The sequence below is a fragment of the Ceratotherium simum genome, chromosome 1 (genome assembly GCF_057802395.1).
Source record: "Ceratotherium simum simum isolate JZ-2026a chromosome 1, ASM5780239v1, whole genome shotgun sequence".
Classification (NCBI taxonomy): Eukaryota; Metazoa; Chordata; class Mammalia; order Perissodactyla; family Rhinocerotidae; genus Ceratotherium; species Ceratotherium simum.
In genome coordinates this window covers 50,085,959-50,113,425 of record NC_141900.1, presented here as the reverse complement: position 1 = coordinate 50,113,425, position 27,467 = coordinate 50,085,959, and the positions used below count along the sequence as shown (strand labels likewise).

Genomic DNA, 27,467 nt, shown 5'->3' with positions numbered 1-27,467 from the left:
CATTTACTTGGAAAAAGGTAATACGCTCACATGTAGAAACATGTACAGGATTCAAGATATCACGTCTGCTCTTTACTTTTAGTTGTAAGGTGGGAAACTTCATCCTGTATTCAGTGACTCATTTAAAAATGTGGTTAAGATCTGATATAAAACATCTTTTAAAAAAAATCTGCCTATACCATTGCCCTCCAGTTGAAACATGTACATGAAGTCAACAGTAGAGCTAACTTCTCAGACCACTTTGACCTCTTCTGTGCGTGTGGATGGTTTTCTCACACATCTGTTTACTATCCCTGTCGTCCACTTGTCCTGTAGTCGTGGTTTGTTGGTTACTTTTATTTACTGCCTGCCTTCACCCTTCCTGTTCTAATAGCTTCCTCTAATCGAGGTGTGCAGAGAAACCTTAGGCATCTTGCTGTGGATTAAACTGAGACAGGGACTTTAAAGCTCAACAGTGGTGATTCTGTTAATACTACTTTAAAACCTTTCATGTGAGACAGAAAAATAGACTCTCAGGTTAGCTTTTGAGTCAAGGAACTCAAGAGGAGAATGGAAGATAATTGCCTTCACTTTGGAATAGAGTTTGAAACATCTTTTGGAAATGACTGCTTTTGGATTTGATAGTTGTTTCTCATTTACCTAAAAACACTAAAATTTTGGCTCAAATTGTCAGTATAGTAGATAATGAAGCCTGATGGAAGAATCTCATGGCATTAGATGTTTCTAAGAAAATTGAAGTCAGACTTCTGGATTTTTTGACCGCTTGCTTGTGGAACTAACCTAGTACTTAGGTTTATTTGTCTCTTCTCCATGGTGTTTAAAAATTTTTTGTAAATTAAAAACACTATCTTGAATACTCATGAGTCCCTGGTGATGATTAATTGATAGAAGCATATATCTAAATATTCCTTGCTCCTTGTTAATGTGTCAGTGGGTCTGTAATGGTAAATAGGAAGCTTTGTATACTGTTTTACATATTACTGTTTTGTGAAGTTAAGTGAAAAGACCCCAGAATTGCCTCTATTTCCTAATCCTTGAAGGAAGATAGTATATTTTATGTGTACCTAGAGATCCAATGTTGAAGGAAAATAAGAGGAACTTTTAAAAGATGAGTATGTCACAAATTAGATTTTGGCCTCATTTATAAACTTTCAGATTTATACATTATACCTCCTATCGCCTATGAAGGACTTTAGTTAGAATAACATTGGAATTAAACATTTATGAAAAAACATTGCATATGAATATATTTTGCTAAACCCATGTACCCTAACCAAAAGTGGCTAAGTTTTATATTGCAAAGAACATTAAACCAGAGGATTGAAAGCCCTGAGGAAATTCCATTGTACTTACAAGTTAATGGAAACTTGTGAATTTCAAAGGAAATTGACAGATGAAGCTGTGATACATTCAAAACTTTGACATTCAGGATACCATGCTAGCAGTTCTTTGATGCACCCTCCAGGGGAGATGGTTGAAATTCTGATTATGTTCCTGCCTCTGCCACTCTCAACTCCTTGAGGAGCAGAAAAATAAGCAGAGGCAGAGGAACATCCTGAGCTTGGAAGAACCTCCATGTCTTCTTTCACGTCCTCTACTGGGAGCTAGTAGTACGCAGCTGTAGCATTGAAGGGTGCTGCACAAAAGGACACCTGACCTTCTGAGAAGCTGTCCCCCCATTAATATCCTCATGTGCTTCAGTGAATGCTTCGTTGGTTTTTGATATTCGAGAATGTTGTCTTCTCTAGTACATTGCAGACCAGTGAACCAGCTGAGACTTAAGTTCTAAGTCTCTAAGCATCTGATTTAGGGTTCTGTTGAAGAGTATTCTTAACTCATACTTGATTAAGTATGCAAATGGCAGAGAGACAGTGTGACTTTGATTTTAAAATTTAAAGGTTTAGATAGCCTCTACTATTTTGGTATAAGATGGATAGCATTGTTAGATAAGCAGCTGTCAACCACAATGTGCTCATGTTGTGTGATTAGGAAGGAGTGTAACAGGTACTTCATTCTCACCATGTTTCGTTGACTAGGATGCCATTGATTGTAAGAAGCAATATTTTTATACCATTAAGGAAGAAAAAAATGCTGCCAATTAAACTACCATGTAATGTTTTATTTTTCACTTAGAAGCTTTTTTATGTTTATTAAATGAGCTCATCTTTATTTAGGTGTAGATTTTTATTACCCTTGTTTATATGTAAAAAGGCATAAGTATAGTTCTGGTTCTGGGTAGGATGCAGCAGGAAGACTCCACCCTATTTCTCCCACTGAATGAAGCTATAAAACCTAAACAGAATATATGGAATAGCTGTTTGAGGATTCTGACTAGAGGCGCAGGAAAGAGGTCTCCTAGTGTTCAGAGAGAGTGAAGATTTCCTCCTTTTTTTGCTTTGACTCTAGTGTTTCAATTTTTAAACAGTCATGTGGTAGTATGAAATTAATCATGACAACTAGTAAAGTAAAATCAAGTTGCACATTATTTACTTTAGGCATACTTATTAATTATTGGTAATTGTACATATACCTTAACCATTTAAAATTTTCATGCGTGCGGATGAAAAATTTGGGCTTATTAATTAATGCTTATATCTTTTAATACTAACCTGTAGACTTCAAGTCATGTTCCAGTTTGAATGTTCTCTCTAAGTGGCATTGAACTATGTGACACTTAATGCTATATATAAATGAAGAGTTATTCAGTGTAAATCAGAGTATATGTCAAAAATGATTTTTTCGGGGGGGGATGTACCCTACTGGTTTAGATATCAAAATATTTCATCATGTGCCACAGATGTCCTTTTAGGAAGATTTTAAAAGCTATTTTTTTTAACAAAGAGGATAGTGTGAAAACTAAAACTTGGAGGTTAATATTAGTCATCAAATTGACTGGTCATATGATTTAAAGTTAATTCCAATATTTTTCTAATTTATCTTTAGGTTTTTTGGGGGGAGAGAACAAAGACTAGATTCTTGTGTTAGAGTTTTTATGATTCTGGGAAGTAAAATGATTTCATGGTTTTCCTCAGTGTTATTGTTTTTATTTTAACCTTTAAAAACTTCTAAGAAGGTGTGTGAGATCAAGATTTGGCCACCCTGAAATATATCTCTTTACCTTGATTATTTTCTGACAGACATTTGACTTCCCCCACTAACTGCCTAAAGGAATTTAACTCTGGGTATGGACAGACTGGCAGGGTCCTCACTAAGCCCATTCTTTTCAAAGTTCTGTTTACCAAATATTTACATTTGTGAAGATATCTCCCTCTGTGTAGTGGGAAGAGGAGGGGGTGATCTTATCTGTGAAAACTCTTATCAGGACAGAAGAAGAAGACTTAAATGTACATACTCTTGATTACTATAATTCCTGTCTCCAGCCACATTCTCTATAGGTGGCCCTGCAAAGCATTGTCTGACAACATTTACATTTCCCTCTTCATGTAAATTGTCTTCTCCTCTGAAATCCCAAAACACCACCCTCCCCCAACATCCTCTTTTGTCCTTAGCTGAAGATATTATTTAAGATGAGAATCTCTGCCATTTTGTTGAGAAACTCAGTGTCCCTGGTTTCTCCCATGTATACATGCTATTAAACTTGGTATTATTTTCTCCTGCTAACCCGTCTTGTTAATTATTTGGCCAGCCATAAGAACCTTAAGGGAAAGGGCAGAGGAGGATTCTCCCTCTTCCCCCACAAAGGCTTTATTAATAGTTAGAAGAGAAGATTAGGAATTCTAAAGGCTTCTATTTTTGTTTTGATTTCATTATTAACCTCAAGGAAGTTTTAAATACTGTTTGCCTTGAGAAATTATAAGGATTAATCATATTATGTTTGGAAAGAGTTTTGTGCTTCATGAAAAAAATAAAATTTTATATATTTTGTGTATTTTTTTCCCCATTCTGTGAGTTGGGGAATACTAGAATAACTGTGGAATTGAGGAGGTTCAATTTATTTGAGCCTTGTTCCTATAGCTACATTCTTTCCCATTTTGTCTTTCCAGCTGCATAGCACAAGTATAATAGTTGCTATTGTCTTTTTTTGATGAAGATCTTAAGTATATTAACATTCCCAGTTAAGATTATCAGTGTATGTTTGCAGAATTATTAATAGAAATCACACAAGATGCTTCAGCCTAGATTTAGTGGACAAACTAAGATATGTACAATCAGAACTAGAAAGTATCCATTTTAGTTTTAAAACAATTTTGTGATGAAAACATAGGACTATTTATTACTCAAGATGTATATTCCATTATTGCATGTAAATACTGAATATTTGGTGAAACTCGGAAACTTGACAAGAAGGCTTAGTGGGGCAAAGTTGATATGGATTGTTTACCAAACTCTGAAATGTTAAGACCACAGGAGGCCATTTGAAATTAGAGATGGGTTGTATTTTGAGTAGACAAAAGGAACCTTAATTTATATTCTTAATGAATGTATCTGACCAGAACAACAACAGTTATTCTGTCAACATTCATTGGGGATTTACTTGCGCCAGGTACTCTACACAACTTTACACATATTAACTCATTTAATCCTCATTAAAATCCCATAATGTAAGATCTTTTATTATTTCCATGTCTGCTGCCTTTCTTTTGGATATATTTATAAACCCCTTATAGAAAATTTGGCTTTACGTAGAAATTGATTTTTAGTCTCGCTTCTCATTTCATACATGAAAAATACTGCTAAAGTATGAATATACTATGTTTAGAAACTGTTCACATATTAAATTGAATTTACATAAAATTTTAAAAAATTGTGGCTCAATTTAACAAATATTATTGAATGACTAAAAAGTACCTTATATCTGTAATTGATAAATAAACATTTCACTTTTTTTTATATTGCCTTTACAGTATTGGGCAAGAAATAGCTAAATTGTAAATTCTAGTAAGCCATGCACAACAGAGGAGGAGAGGAGTGGGTTTGGCTTTCTTTAATAGTTTTACACCAGAGATATCAATGGGAAATGAGTAACCAGTTCTTTCCCACCAAACTCACCATCCTCCAATTGCCGCAGTATGGAAAAGAATGGAGAGAACTGCAAAATTATCCCAAAAGAGTTATATTCGAAAAGAGTTTATACCATTTTGGAGGAATTAATCAGCTATAGTAGGCAATTTGTATATTTTTCAAAGAGAGAAACCTTTTATAAACCCCACATTATAGAAAATCAGTGCAATGAATACGCAGAGATTCTCAATCTGGCTGAAGGTCAGAATCACTTTTGGAGCTTCAAAAACTAGAGGTGAGAATCTTCTTGGGTGGGTTGTGAGCAAATGTATTTGCAAAATAAAAAAGCGAAACAAAAAGATAGTCAGTTGATTCTCATGTGCAACCAGGATTGAGAACCATTGAATTAGAGAATTGATGATTTTGAACCTCATCAACTGAATGACTATAGACAGATTGAGAATTTATCATTATTAGTAGTAAAGGACTACTAATTGATATTGATATGGACTATAGACACTATAAGACTAGATTGCTTAAACAACAGAAATTTGTTTCTCACAATTCTGAAAGCCGGGAAGTCTAAGATCAAGATGCTGGCTGCTGCAGTTCCCAGATCAGGGCTCTTGTCTAGGCTTGCAGACAGCTGCCCTCTTGCTGAGTGCTCATGTGGCTGAGAGTGGAAGCTCTCGAGTCTTTTCCTCTTGTTAAACAGGCCCTAATTCCACCATGAGGGCTTCACCCTTATGACTTAATCTAAACCTAATTATCTCAAAGACCTTGCCTCCTAATACGATCATACGGATGGTTAGGGTTTCAACGTGAATTTTGGGAAAACACATTCAGTCCATAGCATACTTTATGCCAATAGACTTGAAAATGTAGGTGAAATGAACACATTCGTAGGCAAACACAGCTATATAAAGTCATTTATCCATTTAAGATATTGACTCTGAAAACTCATCACAAAGAGACAATTGGCTTTTACCAGTGAATTCTACAAAACCATTTAAAAGAAGAAATAACATCAATCTTACATAATTTTCTGGAGTAGAAAAAGAGAACGCTTTCTGACTCATTACTTGCAGACAGTATAACTTTTTAGTGAAAAATCTGATAAGGACCTTTAAGAAAGTAACATTGCAGGCTAACTTTTCTCATGAATATAAAGGCAAAATTCTAAAGTTTGCATTTTCAGATTAAGAAATTATGGAGTAGCAAGAAAGTAATAAAACTTTATTATTCACAATCAACATGTTTCTGTGTATAGAAAATTTGAAGTAATTTATAAACTATTAGAGTTTATAAGTGAATTTAGCAAGGTTACTGAATACAAGGACTGTATAAAATGTTACGTGTATATCAACAACAAATAGAAAATTAAACTAAAAATATCAATTTAGAAGAGAATCAACAAGCAGTTGCTTAGGAATAAATCTAACAAAAACTGCAAAAGAACTACACTGAAAACTGTAAAACATCATTGAGAGAAATTAAGGAAGACCTCAATAAATGGGGAATATATCATGCTCATGATTGGAAGGCTTGCTGTCTTAAAGATGTCATTTCTGTGTAAAACTCATCAAGTGCTTTTGTGGAAATTTATTATAAAATTTATATGGCAATGCAAAGATTCCCAAACAAAAAAAGCTTTCTATTTAGAATAGCTGAAGCATGGCATAATATAAGTGCCAAATAGGTTATTGAATTACTTCATTTTATTTATATTTCATTTTTGGAGGGGAATAATAATGTGTCAGTTTTAATTTATTGTTGATTTACATTTGATAGAGCTTGGAATTATGTAAAGGATATATGATGAAACAAGGAAGGGAAAGTCTGCATATGTTTTGTTTTAAAAAATTATTCTTTATGCATTATTTCATAAATTTGCCAAAATCATTGTGGTGCCATCACATTGTTATATGTAGTAAATTACTTTGTGTTTACACAATAATTTTTTTTGTGTGTGAGAAGCATTCAGAAATATAACTGTCTGGATTTTTGCTAGGACATTACAAAGTCCTGATTTCTCTGAATTTCTCTAATTTCTCTAATTTCATGATGCGTAAGTTTGGATTAACTTCATTTTCAAGCTGCTGCTTATATGATAATTATCTTTGGATCTAAAGCTCTCGGGACATTCTAGTATCTAAGAGAGCACGGAGCCTCCATGATCTGGTTTACTGAATGTCCCACTTTATAGTTGACTACTAAATCGTTCCACGGATTTCGAGTACTTGTCTCTTGTCATACTAAGCTTATGCCCATGCTCTTCCTACCTCAATACCTTAAAAAAATGTTTTTATCTTATTCCTATTAATTACTTTCTTTTTTTAGATTTTTTTAATTTATGTATTTATTTTCCCCCCAAAGCCCCAGTAGATAGTTGTATGTCACAGCTGCACGTCCTTCTAGTTGCTGTATGTGGGACGTGGCCTCAGCATGGCCGGAGAAGCGGTGCGTGCCCGGGATCCGAACCCAGGCCGCCAGCAGTGGAGCGTGCGTGCTTAACTGCTAAGCCACAGGGCCGGCCCTGTTAATTACTTTCAAAGCCCTCTGCCTCCATTCCTAAGCAAAACCTATTCACCTTTCAAGCTCCTAACTCATTTTATTATAAAAATTTACCTGATATTGTTAATCTGTTTCTCTCTCTCACCACACTGGTGTTCCATAGCACTTACTATCTGGACCATTTATTTGTGTTCTTATTTATACTTAATTTTATTTAGGATTGTGTAACTTGGAATTACAGACATTTTAAAGTTGGTAGGAACCTTATAGGTGAGTGAAGAGAGGCCTAAAAAGATGAAATAATTTTAAGGTAATATAACTAGGTGTAGCAGATCTGTATCCAGAATAGAGGTGTCTTCTCAATCCATTTGAATTACTGTGGTTATACATATTTAGTTTTCTTGAATTTGTAGGGTACAAGAGAGTGAAGAATGTGTCACATTCTTTTACAGACATTATTACAAAATAGGCAGCATGATAGAAAAGGCACAAGCTTTGGGAAGACCTGGATTTAAACACCCTTGTGAGTAAAAACAGAAATTATAAAAATAGCTAATAATACGTATTTATTTCCAGTCATTAAATAAGATAATGACTATGAAGGCATGAGGACCTTTCATATGGAAATGCTTGATGTTCAGTAAATGTTAGATGTCTTTTCCCTCTTTTCTCTTCATTTTAGTGCTGTAGGATAGCTGTGTGTTTGTAAGCCTAATTTCATTGGATTTAAATCCATTTTCTACTGCTTACAACCCTGTGATCTCAGACAAGTTACTTTATTTCTCTGAAGCCAGGTTTTCTGAATATGTTACATAGATTCAGAATGTTTGCAGGGTCCTCGTGAGGATTGGCATTAATATAGCATATAGCTCCTGGAACATTCAATATTGATCAATATCAACATTGATAAGTGGGAGTTAGTACTAGAGTACTTTTAACTGGTCGTGTTATCATTTTAAATGGTCTGTTATCCCCAGCTTTGCTTGGAAGAATCATTAACTATTGCTAGATCAACGGTTATGTAGAGCATGTTATATGGAGTTGCACATGTGAGAAGCAGCTGGGTCAAACATTAATCAAACTAACTTTTGATTTGGGACTCCTATTTAAAATGAGTCTTTGTTTTCTTGATCTATGTCATAATACCATGCAGTGTCTCCTTAGTTGGCAGCAATATAGCCATTTCTTAGTATTTCAAATCTATCTACTGTAGAGAAGAACTGCACATCTTTTGGGAGAGTGCGGTTTACAGGGTTTACAAAGGTGAATATCACTGTGTCATACAGCTTCTGTTCTTAAGTCAGATCACATCAAATAAGTTCCAAATTTTGAGAAAATCTGTTTGGCTATTTTGACTTATGGTAATAGCTCAACAGGAAGGAACTTAATTGTATGAATTGACTAAATCTAGAGGAATACCAAGGAAAATGCTTTACTTAGCCAGGGCACTAGGTGGCACAGTGAGCTGCACACAGGACGCATCTCATAGACTAAAGAGAAGATCTGCCTGGGAGATGGGATTCTGTTCTAGGAGACTCCTTATAAATGTGGAAGGATTGAATCAGCAGGCCAAATAGCTGCCACCTCCATTTACTTCCTTTCAAATGTATTCTAAGATCTCTTATTTCTGTTGCTTACACAAGGTCCTGGTTACGTAACCACAAACTGTTGAATTTTATTATTGACTTGGGTGGTAAGAAGAGTCAAGGACATCTTCAGTGAGTAGTCCAAGGCACTCCACTTGGCCCAAAGCCAAAACCTCCCTATTGTCGTTCAACAGTTACGAAGAGCAAGTAAGCATAGGTTTCAGCGTACTAGGGTTTTGTTCCATATTCTGTTTGAAACTTAAAATTTTTTTCCTTTTTATCTCAGAAAGAATTTCACAACAGATTTGCATAGTTATGGATGCAAAAGAAGATGAAGAGCATTTAGGTCATTGTCTTGAAGAAATGCTAAGAAAAGAATTAAATGTGAGTATTCAAAGATCGAGTTTCATGATATTGAAGAGGTGAATGTATGTCCCTCCCCCCTTATTTTATGAACTAGTCAACTTCCTAGTTAAACTATATCTAATATTAGGGCTAAGAAAATGGAAGAAATAGGAATAAGTGTGAGGAGGTGTATAGGAATTATTTACAACCTTTACCACTGAGGACTTACATTATTTATTTTTATGACAACTTTGTATTTTGAAATGTTTTGTTTGCCAAGCAATTTTATTAAATTTTAATTACTTTCTCTGTTTTAATTAAAATATGTAACCACCAATCAGAGCTTATGGTGCACATGTGATGACTCTTTTTTTTTCCAAACAATATACATGATAAAATTCTAGTTAAAGCAGAAGGAAAAAGTTCATTTTAGTTAGCTGATTTTATCATGATAGCACAGTTAGGAAGAGAACAGGCTTTAATATCAGCCTGCCTGTGCTCAGATGTCAGCTTTATTGCCTAATTTCCTTATCTTAAATGGAAAATGTTGATAACATCAGTGCTGTAAAGTTGTTGGGAGGGTTGAATAGAATAAATATATTTAAAGTGCCTAGAAAAGCCCCTGTCATGTAGTAAGTTTTCAATAAATATGAACTATAATAATTAAACTTTTGACGATGAGTTGAGACAAATGTGTGACAATATTAAGTAGTAGATACTCTAGTTCCCAAACTTTAGTCTGTATTAGATACATGAACTGTTAAAAACGTACGTTCTTGAAATATGTAAAAATTTAGTGAAGCGATAGTCTAGGATAAGCTCTGGAATCTAAGTTTTTAACAAGCTGCCCCCAGGTGGTTTTGATGGCTGCCAAATTCTACCAGTAGTATTTGGAGCAACAACCCAAGGCTGAAAAGAAGGTGACAGCCATCTCAGCTGTCTCTTAGGCATAAAAGTTATACCACAATCTACTCTTCTGTGTTGCTTTTATCCATTGACTTTCTGGGCATTCTTTCAGGAAATTGCATCCTTGGAACTTTTAGCACCTTGTTCTCTGATTTCTATCTCAAGTCCACCTGTTAAGAATCTATTCCTAAATTCTGTGCCCCAGTTTCAGTGCTGCACTTGCAGAATATTTAACTGTAGGTAACTTCCCACTGCCTCACCCACTGAAGCACCCTTTTGCCTCAAAATAGTCTTTTACTCTTGGATAATCTCATTCATTCTTGATTCAATCAATGGAGAAGCCAATAAGATGAGATCCTGAAAGAATATGATTGGAACTCAGACTATCAACCCAACCCTAAATTTAGAGAGCTGGGATTTTATACTCCAGCTGAGCATCCAGCTGTTGGATTCTGTGTGACTAGTTCCTTGATTAGTCGTTCTAGTATTAGACCCTGCAAGGAGTCCTTTTGGTTATAATTATTATGAGACTTGCTTTCTGTTGCTTCTTTTCCTGTATATGTTTAGTGATGAAATGACATGGGATTTAGGGATATATGCATGGTACATTACAGACCCATGTGATTTATTTAGCACCTTGGCCTCTCAGGCCCTTATCCTTCTCATTTCCAGTGACCTTTATTTTCAGGGTACTTCATCTACCCACCCATGGGGCCCAGTATGGGTATTGCCATCATCTTAACTCTACTGAAAAATAAATACTAAGTTATTCCTTATATTCTGATCACAATATTTTGTCATTCCATGTCTTTTACTAAATTACTCCTACTGCACAGATTTCAGTTTTATGGGAAACTCCATGCCCCCTTTCTTCTCCCTCTCTTTCAGCTACCTTTTGTGTTATACCCGTCCTTACCTACCTTAGACTCCAGGATCCGTCACTTCAGTGGATCATGGATCTTCTACCCATATCTTCAATTCCCTTGTCCTTCAAATGCACCCACTTGGTAAAACTCCATCCATGTATTAGTTTAACTTTTCACTTCTCTAAGCCTTTACTTGATCTTTAAGACTATTAATCAATTAATCAGTCATTAAGACTATCCTCTCTCCTGAGCTCTGCTTCTCCTCTCTTCTCTTCCCTCACTCCCATCAGCATTCCAACATATTCAAGTTCCTTTCATTAAAACAAAACAAACAATCCTCTCCTAACCCAAGGTTACCCTGTAGCCATTCTTCTTTAGAATAATTTACCTTTTCACTGCTCCATCCACTGCATTCTGACTTCCTCACCACCCTTCCACAGGACCTGCTCTCAGTAAGGTCCTCAGTGGGCTCCCTCTGGGAAGTTCACAAGACATCTCAGTCCTTACCTTGACTGATGGCAGCACTTGACTCTCTTATCTAATACTTTTTTCTGGAAGGAATCTCATCTCGTGGATCCTGTAACATCTTGTTTTTCTGATCATCTGTTTTTATTTTTGGCTTCCTCCTCTTAGTTTCTTTTGCAGAATTCTGTCGATAATTTTTAGGTTTCTGTAATAGATCAGTGGATGTCTCTGAAAAGCCATGCTGATGGCTTCATGTATCCTCTATTTGCCAGAGACAATAATTATTCTCTAGCCCTGTGTTTAGTTATTCACTATTCTGCATTTCAGATCTGTATATTCAATCAGAAGTCCCTCACAATATCACACTTAAATGTCAATGATATTGCACATTCACAAAGTCTTATTCCAGCCATTCCTTCTCTGTCTGCTAGGATTTCAGTCTCTGAAAATCTATGTCATTTACCTAGTTCCCTAAATCCGGTATAATCTTTGACTCATTCTCTATCTCACTCTTAAAGCAAATCAAATTCCAAAACATTTGAATTCTACCCCTCAATACCCCTCAAATATGTCCTTTTCTCTTCATCACCACTGCCACTATCCTAGGCACCCCAACTCTTGTCTGGATTATCACAGCAGTCTGCTGACTGACCTCCAGCCTCCGATCTTGCCCCTCTCACATTCTTTCTTCATGTGGCTGTTAGAATGATCGTTTTTAAAATGTATATCTTATCACGTCACTTCCCACTTAAATCTGTTTCTTGACTTTCCATTGCTCCTAAATTAATATAAAAATTCATTGCCATGTCCTATAAGATCTCCCACGTTACTAATACTACTAATAAAAACCACAAAAACAGCAATAATAATAGCCAACAATTTTCAGCACCTATTTTGTACTAGGTACCACAGCGTATGCTCCTAACAACCTTCTGAAATAGTTACAATTATCCTTATTTTCCAGATGAGAGAACTGAGGCACAGGGGGGATTTCTAACTTGTCCTTATTAACATTGCTATGAAGGAGCAGAACAGGGACATGGAGATGCACTTGCATTCGTGTGAAACCAAAGTCTATCCTCTTAACTGGTACTCTTGCCAAGTAACCCTGCACCTCCACACTGTGCACCCTTCAGGCCAGCTCTGCTTCTTTCAGGTTCTCAAATTTGATATTACTTTCCTACCTCTGGAGTCTTCATCCACGATGCCATTTCCCCAGGGAGCTTTTCTGCCCACCCTTTTCCTGCAGTCTGTTTTTTGTACCCTTCTATTGTTTTCTATGGGACGCTATCCAACTCCATCTGAGGTCTTCTCAGAGCCTTGTGCAGTCTTGATACAAAGGCAACGTTTATTGACTGTTGACAAAATAAATGAATAGATAAGTGATCATGACTTATTATTACTAAGTTCAACATTTTATTATGTATTGTATTATGCTTTCTGCATAACAGATTACCCCCAAATTTAATGACTTTACACAACAAACATTTATTACTTCACAGTTTTTGTGGGATAGGAATCTAGGCACAGCTTAGGTTCCTTTGGCTGAAGGTCTTGCATTTGATTGCAATCAAGCGGTTGTTTGTAGGCTGAGGCTGCGGTCTCATCTGCATACTCCATGTGAAAATGGATTCTGCTCTCAAGCTTACTTACGTGGTTCTTGGCTGGCCTCATTCCCTTGTCCTGTGGGCTTCTCCACAGGGCTGCCTCACATTCTGGCATTCAGGATTAAAGGCACAGTCTTTTTGTAATCTAATTTTAGGATTGACATCCCATCACTTCTGCATATTCTGTTCATTTGAAGCAAGTCAGTACGTCCAGCCCACACTCAAGAGGAGGAAATTATATGAGGTTGTGAATACTGGGAGGTGTGGGGATTGTTAGGGGGGCCATTTTAGAGGTTGCCTACCACAAACATGTATCTGTTACTAAGTTGAAAAAGGCACTGCCCACTAACATGGCCATCCTAGCTTCCTGTGGCATATGAGGTAGTACTGTATATAATTCTGAGTCTTCTCTGAGTATAAGAAGTTTACCTTATTGTAACTAAAATTTCCTCATTGAAATCATCATCCATCCAGACTATAATTCCTTAGCCAAATAAGTGGAGGCACAATCTCTTTTATATGTAAACTAGTTCTTAGTCCTTGAATCTACCAGAAATTCTATATGCAAACACTAGAGTTGATCAGAAAAATCTGAGTAGTTTTGAAATCAGTGACAGATGAAAGGAACTACCTAACCAAAGCCAGCAGCCTGAGGACATGCTCTCCACAAGAAATGCCTGTAATCTCCTGAATTAAATACAATTCCATCTGATATAAACTAGCCTAGCAAATTTTCAAATTCCAACAGAGAAAAGAGTTAAACTAATTTGTTTAGATTTGTATGTTGATCAGTTCGTAGTATAATCCCAAGTAACCTATTGTATAATCTGATAAAACATACTAAATATTAACTGAATTTTAGAAGAAATAAGCCTGTTAGAGAGATGATCATCTTAACATTATTCACAGTTCAGAAATGGTTTCTGAGGTTCTACTAGGCTTTCTTTCTATACCTTTTTCTTTTCTCTTGCCACTCCCCCCACCCCCGTCACTTTTGATTTTAGAAATTTTCAGTCATATACCTAAAATGAGAGAAGACTGCTATGAACTCTTGTGTACCCATTACCTAGCTTCAATTACCAACTCATGGCCAATCTTATTTCCTCTCTACTCATTTCCCCCCAGATTATTTTGAAGAAAATTTCAGCTATCATATCATTTCATCTGTAAATATTTCAGTATCTATCTGTAAGAAAAAAGGTTTTCCTCTTTTAAAATATAACCGGAATACAATAATCACACTTCAAAATATCCACAGTGATGCCTTAATATCTTCAAATATCCAGCAGTGTTCACTTTTCTCCAATTCTCCTATATATTTTTCCCATTTATTTGTTTCCCATTTGTTTGAATCAGTGTACCAAAAATGTCCACGAATAGCCATTGGTTACTGTGTCTCTTAAGTTTCTTTTAACCTGTAGATTTTCTCTCCATTTATTTCTTGTAATTGTTTTGGGGAAGATAATAGGGTAAATTATCCTTTAGAATTGCCCACAGAATGGGTTTTACTGATTTCCTCCTTGTCATGTCACTTAACAAGTCTGTCTGTCCCTTGTATATCCTAGAAATTTGGAGTGAGATCAGAGGTTTGTTCAGATTCACACTAATATTTTTTTCCAGCAAAAAAGATAACGTTTTTTTCATAGGTGGTTATGTGTACTCCTACCAAGAAGTACCAAAGTCTGGTCTTCTGTATTTCTGTGGTGTAGGCAGCCATCAATGCCTAGAACCATTAATACATAAAGGTTCAAAATGATGATTCTAAGTGGAATGCAAGAAATGTGGAAATTGTGGTTTCTGCTCTGGAGAGTATCAGTGAGGTTTTTTTTTTTTTTTTTTCTTGAAGATTATAAACTCATTTTAAATGTATTTGATCTGTTTTAATCTGTTGCAGTTATACTTTTACTAATGCTCAAATGGTCCAATTTTTGACCATTAGAAGCCTCTTCAAGTTAGCTTCAATCCTTTTGACATGAAGCTAGTAGTCTTTGATAGTTTTCCAGTTTTCTGGTATGACAAGATGTTCTATGTTTATCTTGTACATTTCCTGACCAAACCTGGAATCAACCAGTTCTCTAACTGGCTACTGCTAGACTGGTCATTGTTTCTAGCTTTTATTTTGTTGAACAGAGTTGGAAAACATCGTTTTCCTTATTTGTTAATAATAAAACACATCCTGAATTCTGACAGATATTTCCAATTCAAATTGGAATCAGGGTTGCAGAGTTTTGATGTTTTTTAAATTAATTTTATCTATTTATATCTCTATCACCTTTCTCCAAACTTCTTGTTGACCATGATTCCAACATCATAACACATTTGCTTTATCCCTTGCTACCCATACAACAAACGGTCTTGGCCTATCAATACCAATATTCAACAATAATGTGATTCCTGAGAGTAGTGTAAGGTGTTCTTTTTCTCTCCTCTGTCTTTAATGTGTATCCTATTAAGGATGTACAATCAAATTTATGTGCTTTTAAATCATTGGGATTAGTACTTTTGAGTCATTATGCTACTAACAGGATACATAAAATCATTTGTCTTATTTTACTTTCATTTTTAGACATAACTTTCAAAAAAAAAACCTGTTTTATAATTATGTGTGAAATGTTATTGTATGAAAATAAAATCTACAAAGCAAATTATATTCAAAGAAGTCTAACTTTTATCCCTGCCTTCTGTACTCTGTTGCTTTCCTCTTCCGTGAGTAACCAGTTTTTCAAACTTTATAGTTTATTCCTTCCATTGTGTATCAGTATCTATATAATATATATCTTTTGGCATTTATGAAGATTTTCTTCCCCTTCTCCCTTGATGATTACCCTTATATTAATATTGTTATAAAATACTTTGTCTTTTATTAATTTTAATTTAATTTTTTTGGCTGTAGTCTAATGGGTCTCTGTACTGTCCAACATTGAAACTAACTAGTGTCTTCTTCTTCCTACCTCCTCTTATAGTATCTAATTTGAATTAATATCATTTAACTACCAGTTAATACCTGTAAGATGACAGCAAACTTTTCTTACTTTTTACGTACTCTCCCATTCATATGTGATTACATAGTATATTGTCTCCCTCAAAACCAGTATTTATTCTTAGTTCTATAAGTAAATATATATTTAATGCTCACCAAGAAGACTTATGTTGATATTTTGCAAATCATTTTGATTCTCTGAAACTAATCCTCCAGTAGACTTTCTAGGGAAGGCTCCTGGACACATATTCTCAAGTACTTGTATGTGAATAAAATTTTCCTGTGACTGCAAATCTACAAGTTGATTTTGGCCAGATTAAAAAAAAAATTCTTGGTTCAAAATTTTTCCTTGAGCATCTTAAATATACCTCTCCATTGTCTTCTATCGTAAAGTATTTTGATCAAGTGTGATGAAAATCTGATTTTCTTTGTCATGTAAATGACGTGGTCTCTTTGCCTGGATGCCCAATTAAATTTTTTTCTTTAAGGGCCAGCCCCGTGGCTTAGCGGTTAGGTGCGTGCGCTCTGCTGCTGGTGGCCCAGGTTCGGATCCCGGGCGCGCACCGACGCACCGCTTCTCCGGGCATTCTGAGGCCGTGTCCCACATACAGCAACTGGAAGGATGTGCAGCTATGACATATAACTATCTACTGGGGCTTTGGGGGAAAAAAATAAATAAATAAAAAAATTAAAAAAAAAATTTTTTTTTCTTTAAAAAATTTAAGGGCTGGCGCCATGGCTTAGCGGTTGGGTGCGTGCACTCCGCTGCTGGCGGCCCGGGTTTGGATCCCGGGCACGCACCGACACACCGCTTCTCCGGCCATGCTGAGGCCGCGCCCCACATACAGCAACTAGAAGGATGTGCAGCTATGACGTACAACTATCTATTGGGGCTTTGGGGGAAAAAATAAATAAATAAAACTATAAAAAAAACATAAAATTTTAAAAGTCTGATTGCTTTACTAGAATTTTCTCAGTGTTGTTTTGGGTCAGTATTCTTATGTACACAGTGTATTATTTTATTGTGTAATTTCACATCTTTTTATTTCATGAAGTTTTTTATGGTATTACTGTTTTTAGTATTTTTTTGTTCCATTGCTTTAGTTTTCTTTGATCTCTATTGCCTGAAGGTTGTATATTTTTTGCCCATCTTTATAGCTATTAATTTCTCTTGGATTTTTAAAATGTCTTTGATTTTAAAATTTTTATACTTTCGGTCATATGTTTCTCTCTGGGCATTATCTGGTATACTTATTCACCTTTGTATTCTTTCTAATTTACCCTCATTTCTGAAACATGATTTTTAAAATTTTCTTGTTCTAATCACCTTGTTTCTGATTTATTCCAATTCTTTCATAGTTCTATCATTTTCTTATAGCTTATTATTAAATGTTGCGTTGCAGTTTTCATCTCTTTTGTGAACATGTGTTTCTGATGTGCATGTGTTTCCTGTAGGGACATTATTTTACTCTTTTATTTCTTACAGTAAATCTATATGAGATTTGTTTGAGATCCTCTCCTGTTGCTCCTTTTGAAGTAAGAGAGATTTGTCTATTTTTAGGAAGAAGGGATGGGTCAGAATAATTTTTCTAGCTTCACGGCATAATGCTTTTTATTCAGTTGTTTTAGGAAAACATGGAAGAGATGACCGTGCTCTTTCTGAGCGTCCACCTCTGTCACCCTTTCCCTTTCCCTGAATCTTCTCTTTCGTTCCTGGTGCAGCTCTCTTTGTCATGGTAGACTTCTTCTCAGGCTGGTGCTTTGACTTAGGTGCTTCCCTTTATTAGTTTTGCATGGTCTTTAGCCTGGACCCCCAGATATCCCCAGCAGAGTGAGAACCTTCACGTGGCTCCTTTGTTTTCAACTTTGAATTGGAGCCTACAAAGGCCTTAGTTTCTGCTGCTATTTCCAGAATGGCCTGTTGAGCTATCCAGAGAGTACCTGCTGATGATTTTGTGTTTTTGGCTCCTTTTTTTCCCTTCCACTTTCTTCTGCACAGTTTTTTAAACTGTGAGGGTCTTCATAGTTGCTGGCAGTTTATTCCTACCCACCAGTAATATTGATTTTGTAGTAGATATTATCTATAGGTTTCTGGTTTTGAAGTCCCTCTTGCACTATCTGTTTTTATGGAGAGCTCCAGAGATTCAAAGACTAAAACAACTATCTTTCCGGAATCTTCTTCCCTTTTATTCTTTATGTGAGCTCTGCTTGGTATTTCTAATTTTTAAGCACTTAAATTTCTCTCTTATGTAATTTCAAGTACCTAATTTATCTATAAATATAGATAACAACTTTGGAATTTTAAAAATTGAGGCTTGACTTGAAGTAGGAATTTATATAATAAAGCCAAGAAGTGTATAGATGTTCAAAAGAAAGAAATAACCATGGTTTCTCAAGCATCTCTTAGTTGTAATATCCTCCTTTGAGGAGATATATTAGATTTCTTTTTTTTTTTCTTAAGCTAGTAGTTAATGTAGACTTTGTAAAACTGAATTTTATCCTGTTAAACTTAAATCAGAATCAGAATCTTGGTTGACCTTGGGAAGAGATGCCATTCATTTCTGCTAAATCTGTCCTGGCTTCTAAATTTGCCTAAAAACTGTTAAACCACACAACTTATCAGAATGTTTTCTCTCATAAACAGCCACCACACTAACAATTATGGAGTGCCTACTATGTTCCAGGGATGGTGCTCTGTACCTTACTTCTTTAAAATAACCCTATGACTTTCCCCCTCATTTCACAAATAGAAATAGAGAAACCTTGTGGTTTAATGATTTGCCTAAGATCATGTAACTAATGAACGTAGATGCTAGTTGATTCACTGTGGTTTCTACTACTTAATATTCTTCGAAGAAAGGTGAAATGAAAGAAATAAAAGACAGATTTTTAAGTTTGACAGAGGACTTATACCTAAGGTCAGAAAGAAGTTGTCTCCTTGGGAAAGGAATTATCTAGTTTTATATGATTTTTTTCTCCCCTTATAAGGGCAAATTTATCTTGTGGCATTTTTTTTAGCCCATAAATTATAGAAACACAAAATGCCATATATTCTAACATTTTTTACCTCTCAGAACCTTTTTCTCTCTTTGCAAAAAGCATATAAAAAGGATCAAGTCACCACTATTGAAATGCAGGCACCTGTAGGGCAGATCTGTGTGGGTGTGGAATAGCCCAACACACAATGGGAGGATTGTTTTATTGGCATGGAAAAAAAAGTTTCCTGATGAAACTAAAGGAAGAGATTGGGTATGGTTATTGTAATTATCTGTGCTAAAATTTGAGACATACCTTAGGAGTGAACTGAATATGTCAATTCTAATGTAATGATAAACACAAATAAATGTAAGAGCTTGCTAAAAAGTAAAATAAGGAACTAACTGGACAAGGGACACTTCTCCCACCCTCCATACACATGCACATTTCACTCATACTTAAATTTCAAGACTTTATTATCAGGCTTGCTGTATTCTTCCTTTGATTTCTTATGGAGTTTGAAGTATTTCACAGAACCTACCTACTTTGGAGATAGACATCTTTAGAGATACAGGGCAGTAGCCACTGATGGAAGAAACCTCTTCCCCTTCCCAACTCTCAACAAATGTTGAAAAATAGTTTATGCTGTATACTGTGCTGAAAATAGTAAGGAATTTATTAATAGGAAAATCAGTCTTTCATTAGTTCCTTAATTTTCTAATGTATTTACCAAATAATAAAAGCCTACCAAGATTTAGTTGCTGGCTATAGGCGGTTGAACTAAGCAAGTATGGTTCCCTGTTCTCAAGGAGCAATTACAAATTGTGATAACTAAAAAAACCCCCACACACAAATTGTGATAACTTTTCTAAGGAAAGAGTAAACTGTGCTTATATAAGAGATTCCTGGAAAATGGTTTAGATTGGGAGTGGAGGGCACTGCAATAGAACCTCTTGGCAGAAGTGGCATTTAGTTAGGTCTCAAAGGGAAATCAGGAGTTAGATATTTAAAGAGAAATCCAGAAAGAACAGTGTGTGAAAGGCACACAAAGAGCTTCGTTCAGGGCTGCTGAAGTAAGATTTCTGTGGTTGGAATGAAGTGATTGGAGTGGAGGTGGAGCTATGGGAGGTGAGGATAAAGGTGGGAACAGGCCTAGATGGAGCCGTGTGGGCTGTATTAAGCTTACTACTACTTATATTTTGTCCTAAGAGCAAAATGAAGTATAGACTTTAGCTGGAAATGGCATGACCCAATTTACACCTGTAAAAAGATTATGTTGGCTGCTGCTTCTTAAAAGTAAAATTCTGTAAAAGAAGACATGTAGTATTTAATGTTTTCATACATCACATTATCCCTAAAAACACGTGTGTTCAACCCTATTTTCATTCCTATAATAAAAGAAATGAAGCTCCTCAAGAATGCTGATCTGTATTCTGAACAAACAGGGACTAAAAGGGCTTTTCGTGTGTTTTGCTTATCCACTTCTTCCTGTTTCCTGGAGCACATAATTTAATTATTGTTTTGTGTAACCACAAATGACAAGCAGGATATAACCGAAAATCATTTGTTTTCCTGGGTGTCAGGCATGCCCTGGTTTTGTTGAGGCTGTCTGTGGTACCTAGTTTATTTTTCCTAATGCCCCCAAGGTTGTGTCCAGTGTATGCATCTGTGCCTTTTCTTGTAGACCTAACTAAATTCAGAGTATGACATATTAGTCAAACAAAATGTCAAAAATAGCAAATGAAGTAAGAGGAAAAGCAGAAATAAAAGAAACAGAACAAATTAAGCTATCACAGCATCATAAGACCCATTCAAAATAGTTATTTTATGCTTATTTTGACACATATTATAGCATAATATTTGGGATTAAGGATTTAGGATTTTTCATTTCTTGAAGCTGAACACTGTACAGTACAGTGTATTAACAGTGAAATAACACTGCGAACAGTGCTGTTGGTCCTCTGACTCTGAACAATGCCAACACAATTAATTCAGTTAGAGTGTGTGGTTTTGGTGTATGTACAAGACTATGGAAACTAGCTGAAGACCATTCAATTAAATTCATTCAGTTTATTTGGGCTGTTAGCCAGATTTTCTGATCAGTTTTCCAGAGGTAGAAAGGTCCAAAATTATTGGACCACCTAGTTGCTCTGGATGGTATTAATTATGTTCATGCTGTATTTAATAAAATTAACAGTTTATAATTAAAATTGGTTGACATAGTTTTACAATATGATTATTAATGAGGTAGTAAGGATACTCCTCCCTAAATGCCACTTTCTCTACTGTTTCTTTATATACTTACATATCTTCACCTTTCATATCTGTATATTTTTGAAACACATGGACGTATTGAAATATTACTCTTCCTAAAGGAACCAGATGGTTAATTTGTAAAAAGGATATTTTGCATCCTTGTCCACTTAGGAATGAGGTCATTGCTCACAAGTTCTAGATAACTGTTATGCTAAGTTAAAAACAAACAAATAAACCAAAAGAAGAGCCAACATCTAGCTTTGGGTATATATTTGTAAATATTGGGTCCTCTAATTCAGGGAATTAATTGATTTTACACTCATGATAAATATATTTAGAAGGCAAATCCTTATAAAAAGCTGATTATAAGGTGTATAGATTATAGTTTCCAACCTTCAACAGCTGATTTTGAAGAGTATGTATATACTAATTTTCTTATGCTATTTAAATTGAGATATAGTTTTAGAGCTTATTCGCTGTGATTTCACTTCATGTTATTGATTCTTTTTTGGTTCTCAATATAGGATACATAGTGTTTTTAAAATGTCATTTTATAATTATTAATTAATATGTTTCCCCTAAACATTGAATTTGGAGATGCACTTCATTTCAACTATTTGCATGCAGTATAACTCTACTTTGTAACACAGCATAGATTATTCTGTTGTTCTCAGTGACTTTAGCTAAATCATGGCTCCAGGGTTTTTGTTGTTCTAGGGAAACTGAACCAAATGTACCCCTTTAAGCTTGTGGTCAGGATAAATTATCCATGGCACCTTGTTACTTGAAAACTTGTTTCCAAAGCCTATAAGTGTTTGTCTGCTTAGGTTAAAAATCTCCTCTTGCTCTTTCTTGCGCTGATACTGTATACCTCCAATAACTGTTCACTGCATATGAGTCAAACAGTCTGTATAGCTTGAAAAGTTATTTCAGATCTTTCACAATCTATACTGAACCTTTCACTCACAATGTTATCTCTATTGTGGTACATCATATTGGCCTCCTCATGCCTTGGAATATGTAGTTTTCTCTCTCTTTTTCACTCAGCATTCTGTTTGATCACATGCCGTCCCTACCTGTTAGTTTTATGTTTGATTTAAAGCTCAGTATAATATTACTCTTTCCATGAAGTTGTCCCCATTTTTCTGGTTCTTGGACTTCCTAACCTACTTATCAACAGCAGTGTCATTTTGCGTATGCTGCTTTTTTATTGTTATTTATTCCTATGCCCATCTCTTTCACCATCTCTTTTATCACTGATGCCTTGCACAGTACTTGATATTTGGTGGGAGTCAGGTAAATAGTTGTGGTTAATGGTTATAGGATGATGAAGAGGCAAGCTTGTGGAATACCTCTCCACCTGGACATCAGCCAAATATGTTTCTGGGGATAAAGAGGTAGCCGCTAGGCGTCCATCAATCATGTGAACAGTTGAGAAGAGTTTAGAACACAAAGCACACCCAAGAAGTTCTAATTGATTTCCCAACCAGAGGAAAACCATTTTTATAAAAGGAGGGAAGCAAATAGCAGATGTTGCAGAGATTAGATGAACTGAAGTTAGCAACAGTGATGAAGTTGGTGACCAGCAGCCCTCTGTCAGGAAAGGAGAGAGAGAGGAGAGACAATGCAGGAGAAATGAGCTCTGCAGAAGGGGAATTGCAATGGGGTGCAGAAATAGGTCCATAAGCAACATTTTAAGATATATTCTTTAGAATCTGTAATAAAATTCTATATCAATATATGAAGTTACCTTTCTATATTATCTAGAAATCTACTGCTTTAAAAATATCCTGAGGTACACATGTTCACATACTTCTATGCTAAATCACATCATTTTTCTGTTATTTTTGCTCAAAATGTAATTTATCCTTAATATATTATCAAGGATATCTTTAATAAAAAAAATTATGGACCTATAGGCTAAACAATGTATATTCAATAGGTTATTAATATGTAACTCATAGTGGAAAATTGTATGAGATGGAAATTTTATTTTATACGTAAATATAGCAATTATATTTCTCACTTGAGAGGAAATACATTAATGAAAAATAGTTCGCTTACTATGTAATGTTTAAACAATTATAATGGCAGTATTTGGATTGTACAAGTATTGGGGTGGTATTAAATATTGCTTAAAAGTTAATCTAGTGTATAGTTTCTTTATGATTCCATGTGAAAGAACTCGTCACAAAGCTACTCATACATCTTTATAGCTGCTTTTAGTTTTCTTATTTCTTTTCTAATTTAAAATTAGAGACTATGTAAAAACTAGGTGGCAGACGGAGTTTGAGCTAGGAATTTGTTTTTAATATATACCTCATCTAGTCATTTTGAACACCCTTGTCACATTTGTGATACGATGTCATTTTAAAAATTATCTTACAACATTTGTCTGATAAGGTGCAATTTTGGTATTTCCTTTGTAAAAAATGACTATAATAAAACCTTAAAGTTGCTAGAATATACTGCTTTTAGCGTCAGTTATTGATTCATGGATAATGCTGAAGACCAAAAACTGGAACTCTCCATCTCCAGGATTTTCAATAGCTATACTATGGACGTTTTGGTACAGGTAATTCTTTGTTCTGGAGGGCTGACCTGTGTGTGCATTATAGAATATTTAATAGCATCCTTGTCCTCTACCACTAGGCGCCAGTAGTGCTTCCCCATCCCACTTGTGACAACCGTCTCCTGACATTGCTTAATTTCCTCTGAGGACAAAGTTGCCCACAATTAAGAACTGCTAATATAACCTATTTTGTTTCATGCACTCTCAAATTTTACAACGGCTTGGGGGGTAAAGCTATATATGTCCTATTTCTAATGAATGCATAGCTAAATGTAATAAACTATTTATAGTCTTTAGTAGACTACTTAAATCATCTATAAAACTGACTGGAAACTGTTGGTGTGGATTCTAATTAGTAATTTCAAAGTAATGACATTTTGACTGGAATATAACGTGTACATACTTTGTTAGTACATATTTATATGGAAAACAAGCTCTAATTATACTTCTGGGCAGTGTTTTTACTACTTAGAAAAATTATACCCTGGGCAGTATTTGTATTACTTAGAAAAACTTAAAATTGTGTTAAATGTAAAATTAGATTATGCTGTAAATTTAGCAAGGATTTGAGGGGAAAAAACAGCTAAAGTAATGAATAATTTTAGTCACTTATGTTTGCCATACTGATAGATTTAATAAAGATATAGGTAATTTATTTTAGATGATACAGAAAGGAAATAGCTTTGGTAGAGTCAAGGTTCAAGTTATCTTCTGATTGCTGGATGGAGGCACACTCCTCAGTAAACATATCTTCCTAAATGAGAGAGGGCTTTTAGGTTAATGTGGGTTCAAATTATCTAACCTTTTTCTGCTTCAGAGTGATCCATGGGCCAGTTATAGCAACATCAACTGGAAGCTTGCTAGAAATGCAGATTCTTAGACCCCACCTCACATGTAATAGGATCAAAATCTGTAGTTTTAACAAGATTCCCAGAGATTTTTTATGCACATTGAAATTGGGGAAGCACAGGTCTAAACTTTTATTTCATCTTCCCAGTATGATATAAGCTGCATGAGGACAGAAACTTTGTCTAGTTCATTGCTGTCTTCTCAATGTACAATCTAGTGTCTGGCTCAGAGCCCTCAATAAATATTTATTGGTTGAATGAATGAAACTAATCCATCAATGGATAGAATACTCTTCATGACTTTTTTATTTTTAATTAAGACAGATAAGATTTGCTTATGTCAGCTTGCCAATTCTCAGCTTGCAAATGTTTTATGCATTACTAAGAAACATCAAGAGGCCATATCACTGTACATACCTTTTTAACGTATCATCCTTTGTCATTTACAAAATGATAAAATGGATATTTACAAAATATGCCTGCCAAACATGATTTATGAGCTAATGCCTGTCATTTCTCATTTAGTACAGAACTGTCCACTAGTTATGTATAGTATAACATTCTATAGTAGAACTCAGTGGAAAGATAAGCTTGAGCAGATGTGCATTTGTTTAGATACTATCTAGCTTAGGCTGTAGAATCTGTATGATAAAATAGAGCCTTGAATTCTTTATGATAGTGCTCAGGTTTGTTAGGATTAGGGTCTCTGTTTTCCATTCCACAGTCTTTGTAGTTTTGCTTCAGAACAATAATTGGCCTTCCAAGGGAATTTTAACAGTAAGAGAGAGGGACGCGTAAAGGAGGACTTTTTTATTAAGGGAGTATTACCACAGTAATCACTTCTGCTGCCATCACTAATGGCTTGGCATATTTTGAATGCAGTGGTTCAGAAGCACTTGACTCTTCCAGGATCAAATCTGAGAACCTGAATTGGAGGATCTTTCTTCGATACTTTCTTCCCTGTCCAGGACCCAGAAAAATGATCTGAGTTAGGAGATGGCATATGGCGGCAGTTAAGCTGTTTAGTACTCAAATGACATCCTCCAGATGAGGTTAACTTTGGGACCTGTAGTATCACTCATCTGAGTAAAGGTATTGTGATTTCCGTAACAAGGTAATAGTCACCTGGAGTAAACTGATACCCGGTGTGCTTCAGAGGTTAAGTATGTGGACCTGAGAGTCTAACAGACCTTAGTCTGAGTACTACCCCTTACTGGCTGTATGATCTCAGACAGGTTATTTAAACTTCTTTGGCTCTGTTTCCTCATCCATAATATAAGGATAATGAAAATATATGCATTGGTATGCTGTGTGATTTCAATAAGGTAATTGTTTAAAGTATTTTACACAGATTCTGACAAATGGTAAAGCCTCAATAAATGTAAGGTAAAAATGCAAAGGGGTAATGGAGATGGGGTGATGTGTTAAAGTGTCATTTAAAAGTGGAAGTTAAATGAGAAGTGAGTGGAATAATAATAGCAAATATTGAATATAGTGCTATGTGGAAGGATGGTTACTAGTGCCTTACATTTATTCAAGCAACCAAAGGTGAATGCCATGACGGCACTCACGCTAGACTAAACTTTCTAGAACAGTGATTTTTGGGCAAGTCCATGTATTCAGGAATAGAGGCAGTGTCCACTGCATTATGTAGCAATGCAAATGGATCTTCAAGGCAGAATGTTAGACTCCAAACTTTGTACAGTGTGGCTTTTAAGCTGCATAACTAAGGAAGTACCAGCTTTTTCCCTGGTTTGATAAGGGACTGGGATCCAACGCCAGTGCAACTTGGCAGAATCTTGGTTCTAGTGCTATTCTGCCTGCCGAGCATTTAGGATTGGGAGAACATCAAGACTTTCTTTGGTATGTCCAGCAGGCTAGGGTCTGAGTCTTGTGGTGGCAGTTTATGTAGTAGAGGGCCACTGGTGTGATCCACCAGCTCAGTGTTCATCGTTAGAGGTCCATAGCTTATATAAGATGGCGGAATGGTAACCTGATTATCACCTCAAGATTCATTGCCTTAAAGCTATAGCTTTTTTCTCTGAAGCTTTTCAGGAGGCCAACCTATAGAGAAGAAGTCCTTGACAAGTTAATCCTTAACTCTCCCATATTAGTTTAACTAATCTTCCTATCAATTCTGAAGTATTTCTTTTGCTGATGACTAAATTGAGCCACAGGGCTTAAGTAATTTACCCAGAGTCATACAGCAAGTTTATTGCAGAGCTAGATTTAAACCCAGGGACCTTGGCTCGAGAGGCCATGCTCTTTACAAAAAAGACCCTGAAAGCTGATTCTAAGAAACAAACAAAAATAAATAATAATACACTAAATGCACAATGCCAGGTGGACAAAACCGCCACAAAAGTCTAAAAATAACCATAAAGAACATAATAATTGGCAACTCAAAATTTGAAAATATTGAATACTTCTTAAAGGGGTATCTCAGGTGACGATTACTAAAATGAAGTTGGAGAGGCTTTGGGCTGTTATCCTCTGACTGAAGGTCCAGACATAGCGCCCAGAGGCGACTCCATTGATAAAGACATTGACTGATGAGCTGATGGTCCAGTCTCAGCCTTCAGTT

At 35.5% G+C, this 27,467-nt stretch overlaps 1 protein-coding gene across 5 annotated transcripts in view; it reads left to right on the top strand.

Moving 5' to 3' along the window:
• Window positions 1-27,467, top strand: part of CRPPA (CDP-L-ribitol pyrophosphorylase A) — a 275,796-nt gene that overhangs the window by 105,018 nt on the left and 143,311 nt on the right. For 4 of the 5 annotated variants that reach the window (XM_087427459.1, XM_087427333.1, XM_087427377.1 and 1 more), the window contains one exon: window positions 9,349-9,446. In XM_087427459.1, coding sequence (XP_087283585.1) covers window positions 9,349-9,446 — 98 coding nt within the window. Of the gene's footprint in view, window positions 1-9,348; window positions 9,447-16,719; window positions 17,222-27,467 lie in introns of those variants that run through there. The other variant, XM_087427494.1, reaches the window with a different exon arrangement.